This window comes from Phodopus roborovskii, unplaced genomic scaffold (assembly GCF_943737965.1).
Source record: "Phodopus roborovskii unplaced genomic scaffold, PHOROB, whole genome shotgun sequence".
In the NCBI taxonomy this organism is placed as follows: domain Eukaryota; kingdom Metazoa; phylum Chordata; class Mammalia; order Rodentia; family Cricetidae; genus Phodopus; species Phodopus roborovskii.
In genome coordinates, this window is record NW_026126417.1 from 4405199 (window position 1) to 4411868 (window position 6670).

The following is a 6670-nucleotide window of genomic DNA, read 5'->3' on the forward strand; positions in this document are numbered from 1 at the left end:
AGATGGAGAGTCTGGAGAAAGCAGTATGCTGGCCACCTCCCAGGTAAGAAAACCACATGGAAATACATAGATTAACACAAATGGGTTAATAATTAAGATAGAGCTAGCTGATAAGAAACTAGTAACTGGCCAACAGGATTATATCTAATACAGAGTCTCTGTTCATTATTTGGGGCTGGTGCGGTGGCGGGACAAGACCAGCAGCAGCAGGCAGAAAAACCTATACTCCTTACAATGGGACACCTTGAAAGCAGTGCTATGAGGGAAGTTCATTGCACAAAGTGCTCATATGAAGAAAACAGAGGATAGTCACATAAGAGAATTAACAGCCCAACTGAAAGCCTTAGGACAGAGAGAAGCAAATTCACCCCGTAGGAGTAGACTCCAGGAAATAATCAACTTGAGGGCTGAAATCAACAAAATAGAAACCAGGAAAACAATACAAAAAAAATCAATGCAACAAGAGTTGGTTTTTTTGAGAAAATCAACAAGATAGACAAACCTTTATCCTAATTAACGAAAAAGCAGAGAGAGAGAACATGCAAATTAACAAAAGCAGAAACAAAAAGGGGAACATAGCAACAGACACAGAGGAAATCCAGACAATTTTCAGGTCACAATTTGAAAATCTGTATTCCACAAAAATTGAAAATTCAAAGGAAATGGACAAATTTCTGGTTAACTATTTCTTACCAAAATTAAATCAAGAACAGACAAAAAACTTAAATAGACCTATAACTGACAATGAAACAGAAGCAGTCATCAAAAGCATTCCAACCAGAAAAAGTCCAGGGCCAGATGGATTCAGTGCAGAATTCTACCAGACATTCAAGGAAGAACTAATACCACTATTCCTCAAACTATTCCACAAAATAGAAACAGAAGGTTCATTGCCAAACTCTTTTTTATGAGGCCACAATAACCTTGGTACCCAAGTCTCACAAAGACACAACTAAGAGAGAAAACTACAGACCAATATCCCTGATGAACATCGATGCAAAAATACTCAATAAAATACTGGCAAACCAAATTCAAGAATACATCAGAGAAATCATCCACCATGACCAAGTAGGTTTCATCCCTGGAATACAGGGATGGTTTAACATACGAAAATCTGTCAACCTGAAACCATATAAACAAACAAACAAAAAAAAGAAAAACCATATGATTATCTCCCTAGATGCGTAAAAAGCCTTCGACAAAATTCAAAACCCCTTTCATGATAAAGGTCTTGGAGAGGACAGGGATAACAGGTACATATGTATACATAATACAAGGAATATACAGCAAACCAACTACCAACATCAAACTGAATGGAGAGAAACTTAAGCCAATTCCTCTAAAATCAGGAACAAGACAAGGCTGTCCTCTCTCTCCATATCTCTTCAATATTGCACTAGAAGTTCTAGCTAATGCTGTAAGACAACAAAAGGAGATCAAGGAGATCCAAATTGGAAAGGAAGTCAAACTGGCACTATTTGCAGATGATATGATAATTTACATAAGCGAACCAATAACTCTACCAGGGAACTCCTAGAGCTGATAAACACCTTCAGCAAACTAATAGGATACAAGATAAACTCAAAAAAATCAGTAGCCCTATTTTTTTCAGACGACAAAGAGGCAGAGAAAGAAATCAGAGAAACATCACCCTTTACAATAGCCACAAGCAACATAAAGTATCTTGGTGTAATGCTTACCAAACAAGTAAAAGATCTATATAATAAGAACTTTTTGTTTCTAAAGAAAGAAATTAAAGAAGACACCAGAGAATGGAAAGATCTCCCATGCTCTTGGATAGGTAGGATAAACATAGTAAAAATGGCAAACTTGCAAAAAGCAATCTACAGTTTCAATGCAATCACCATTAAAATCCCACCACAATTCTTCACTGACCTTGAAAGGATAATAATCAACTTTATATAGAAAAACAAAAGATCCAGCATAGCCAAAAAAAAAAAAAAAAAAAAAAAAACACCTATACAATAAAAGAACTTCAGGAGGCATCACCATTCCTGACTTTAAGCTCTACTACAGAGCTATAGTTCTGAAAACAGCCTGGTATAGGCATAAAAATTGACAGGTAGACCAATGGAATCGAATTGAAAATCCTGATATTAACCCACACATCTATGATCACCTGATTTTCGACAAAACAGCTAAAATTATACAATGGGGCGAGGACAGCATCTTCAACAAATGGTGCTGGCACAATTGGATGAGGGTGTGTAGAAGATTGCAGATAGACCCATGTCTGTCGCCATGAACAAAACTCAAGTCCAAATGGATCAAAGACCTCAACATCAATCCAGCCACATTGAACCTCTTAGAAGAGAAAGTAGGAGGTAACCCTTGAACAAATTGGTATAGGAGACCGCTTCCTGAACATAACTCCAAGGGCACAGACACTGAGAGAAACAATTAATAAATGGGACCTCTTCAAACTTAGAAGCTTCTATAAGGCAAATGACACAGTCGACAAGACCAAAAAGCAGCCACAGACAGGGAAAAGATTTTCACCAATCCTATATCTGACAAAGGGCTGATCTCCAAAATATACAAAGAACTCAAGAAACTAGTCAACAAAACACCAAATAACCCTATTAAAAATGGGGTATAGAAATGAAGAAAGAATTCTCAACAGTAGAAATCAAAACAGTTGAAAGACACTTGAAATGCTCAACATCCTTAGCTATCAGGGAAATGCAAATCAAAACAACTTTGAGATACCATCTTACTCCTGCCAGAATGGCTAAAATTAGAAACACCAATGATGACTAATGTTGGAGAGGATGTGGAGAAAGGGGAACACTCCTCCACTGTTGGTGGAAGTGCAAACTCATATAGCCATTTTGGAGATCAGTATGGTGGTTCCTCAGCAAAATGGGAATTAGTTTACCACAGGACCCGGCAATCCCCCTCTTAGGCTTATACCCAAAGAATTCACATCAATGCAACAAAGACATCTGTTCAACTATGTTCATAGCAGCACTATTTGTAATAGCAAGAACCTGGAAGCAACCTAGATGCCCCTCAATTGAAGAATGGTTAATGAAGATGTGGCACATCTACACAATGGATTACTACTCTGCAGAAAAAAACAATGGTATCTTGAAATTTGCAGGCAAGTGGATGGCACTTGAAGAAACCATCCTGAATGAGGTAACCCAGCCACAAAAGGAGGAACACAGTATGTACTCACTCATATATGGATTTTAGACCTAGATCATAGTTTCACCAGCCTATAATTCACACCACCAGATGAACTAGGATACAAGGTGTATCCTAAGATATTCATAAAAAGTCTCTCACAGAACTGGGAAGGGACAAGTCCCCCAGAGCTCAGGGGAAGTGGGGGAGAGGGGCAGCCAATGGAGAGAGAAGTATGAGAAAACGAGGGGGAGGAAAGGAAAACATGTGCGACCAGGAAGATTGAGCCTGGTTAGGAATAGAAGACAGGAAAGAGAGAAAGGGAGAGAGACAGAGAAAGAGAGAGAGAGAGAGAACTTAAAGGAGGGAGCCAATATTGGTTTGAAGATAAAATTGTATACAAAGAAAGGTCTAGAGAACTACAAGACTGGTGCCAAATAACAATTTGAGCTTCCGTGGAAAGGCTACCATAAATGCCCTTCCTGGAGAGTGAGATCAACAACTAACTTATCCATGAAGCCCTCAACTAATGCCTGTTGGAAGAAGGAGCAAACACCCATACATAAACACTGAGTAGAACTAGAACTCAGATGCAGAGGGAGAGGACAAGACCCGGCTGCAGAAACACATTGAAACAGCTTACCTGAACAAGGAGGAGCTAACTGGCCACCAGACTGATAGCTGGGAAGCCAGCATGGCCCTGCTGAATATGGGTCTCAGCCAGAAGGACTGAGCAGTGTAAGGGACCTCAGACAGTGGAGCCAAGGATGTATCCCTGGAGCACAAAAGTACCTTGAGAACACATTCTCCATGGAGGGATAAGTGCCTTAACCTAGAGACAGGAGAGAAGCCCTAGTCCCTACTTCACCTGACCTGTCAGATCTACATGACCCCAACTGGATGGCATTCCACTATATATGGAATTGGGGTGGGGGGATGGGAGGGGAGGTGGTTAGAGTGCATATGAGAGGGCAGAGAGGGTAAGAGGGAGGAAAGGAGGGAGGAAGGGAGGGAGGGAGGGAGAGAGGAAAGGAGGGAAGGAGAGGGAACTGGGATCGACATGTAAAATAATAAATTAAATAAAAAAAAATGCTTTGACTCCAAAATTTAAGGTCAAGGACAAGTTACTGTGGAAAAGGATTTCTATTTTTGTTTCCACAGAAAATGAAAAGATGTGGATTCCTTCCAGACTAATGTGGTTTGATCAAGCCATACCGCCTGAAACAGAGTACCATGTGATCCTACATTCAAAACAGCTGAACAAAGCAGCCTGACAGACTACAGCCAGGATCTGAATCTTCTTCGAATCCCCCATGACAGCGCCCCTTACCAGCAGGAAGTAGTTTGGAAAGAACAATGCCCAAATTCTCAAATATTGTCTATAAATATTTGTTTTCATTTAAATTGACTTGGTTATATAAAATGAATAAAAAAAAAATAAAATAAAATTAAAAACAAAAAAAAAAAAGGACTGGGTTTCTCCACAATGTTTTTGAAAACGTTCTCAAAAATGAAGTGATTATCATTGTCAGGGTTTAATTTAGCTTATTTATTCCTATTTTATATGTTCACAGGCATATCTTATGCAGTATCCTACTCTTTTAAAAATACAAATTATAATATAATTGGAGATCTGCCTGCTAAGGATTCTGTTAGCTTTACAAGGTCTTCTGTGTTTTTCTTTCATTTTAAGGATTTGTATTTATGGTTTAATGGAAAATATCTTTTCGATTTTGATCTGTATTGTATTTTAAAATTTGTACACTGCTTTTAGTGATAGAGCTATATTTTAAAATAAATTTTATTTAAATAAAAAAAGAAATTGTTTCAACACAGCAGTCTTCAGCCATGCTTATAGCAGAGGAATCAGGAATGAATTTTGTGCTTCTGTAGATCAGGATATTTTCCTCCAATTTAGTAGCTGAGTAACCATCCTCCTCATTGCCACCTTCATGTCTTTGTTCCTCAGAGTGTAAATGGCAGGGTTCAGGATGGGTGTAATCATGAAGTCCAGAATGGCAAGAAACTTATCCACTGGTACAGTTGGAAATGACCACATGTACACGAAGATACAAGGTCCAAAGAACAAAACTACCACAGAGATGTGGGCAGAAAGTGTAGAGAGGGCCTTGGACAAGTCACCTGAAGAATGTTTTCTTACAGTGAGGAGGATAACAATGTAGGAGATAATCAATAAAAAGAAGGTTCCTACAGAAATAAAACCACTGTTCGCAGTAACCATGAGCTGCATTTTGTGGAGCTCTGTGCAGGCCAGTTTAATAAACTGAGGAAGGTCACAGTAAAAACTATCTATCTTATTAGAATCACAAAATCTCAAATGAACTACAAAAGCTAGTTGAGCCACTGAATGCAGGAACCCAATAACCCAAGCACCAGACAGAAGCAAAAGACAAGTCCGTGGGCTCATGATGGTCAGGTAGTGGAGGGGCTTGCATATGGCCACATATCTGTCCCAGGCCATGGCTATCAGCACCACCATCTCAGATCCCCCCAGGACATGAAGGACAAACATTTGGAAGACACACCCATGAAATGAGATGGTATTATGCCCAGAGTACAGGTCAGAAATCATTTTGGGAACAGTTAAGGTGGAAAGACATAAATCAATAAACGAAAGGTTTCCCAAAAGGAAGTACATAGGGAAATGTAGATGTGGGTCAAAGGCAATTGTGAGCACAACCAGGGTATTTCCCAGCACAATGGCTACATAAAACACCATAGAGAAGGCAAGGAAGAAATTCTGTATTGGTCTAGATGTTGAAAGTCCCAGAAACACAAACTCAGATAGGTCTGTGTAATTTGTTTTAAGCATTTACTTTTTGTTGTTGTTGCTGCTGCTGTTGCCTAGGGGACTGAAAACAAAGGAATTTTAAAAAGAAGATATCATAAATAAATATTTTAAAAACAATTTAGAATATTTTCTGTCTGAATTAAAACCAAACAAGTTTTTAATTATCACCAAAAAGTATTTTGAAAATTCCTTAACTCATATATCTTTCTAATTAATAGTCTATAGTTATCTACCTTATGCCAGGAACTAGGTCAAATTCATATGAAAAATGGAGCTAAGGAAGTTGCAACACCCACACTGACAATACATTTAAGGAAGACAACAGTGCAGTATTCCTGTTATGTGACTCATTGTGGTGGTATTCACACACTGATTATAATCTTGTTATTGCTTAAGAAAATGGGGACAACTCCAACTTTGGAACTGGTTCATACAAAGAATCAATAAAGGCAGAAGGATAGGCTAGGGGAAGAGTGATGGAGATCATAATGGAGGACAGGGCAGATATAGTCTTGGCTCTACGATTAGAATTTTAATTTTTTACTTAAATCAATAATAAGTTTGTGAAGATTAATAAGCCATAGCTCAATAATAATTACTAAGTTCAATTGTATAATACAAAATTAGAAAGAAGGACTCCAAGTAATTTTCTGTAAAACAAATGGACAAATATATGGTGTTATGGAGATGGTGAATTATTCACAAGTG

The 6670-nt window shown here is 38.4% G+C and overlaps 1 protein-coding gene across 1 annotated transcript; it reads right to left on the reverse strand.

Moving 5' to 3' along the window:
* Window positions 1-5044: 5044 nt before the first annotated feature.
* LOC127221752 (olfactory receptor 4F6) lies at window positions 5045-5983 on the reverse strand. Its single transcript, XM_051183757.1, has one exon. The coding sequence runs from the start codon at window positions 5981-5983 to the stop codon at window positions 5045-5047; it is 939 nt and encodes a 312-aa protein (XP_051039714.1).
* Window positions 5984-6670: the final 687 nt, after the last annotated feature.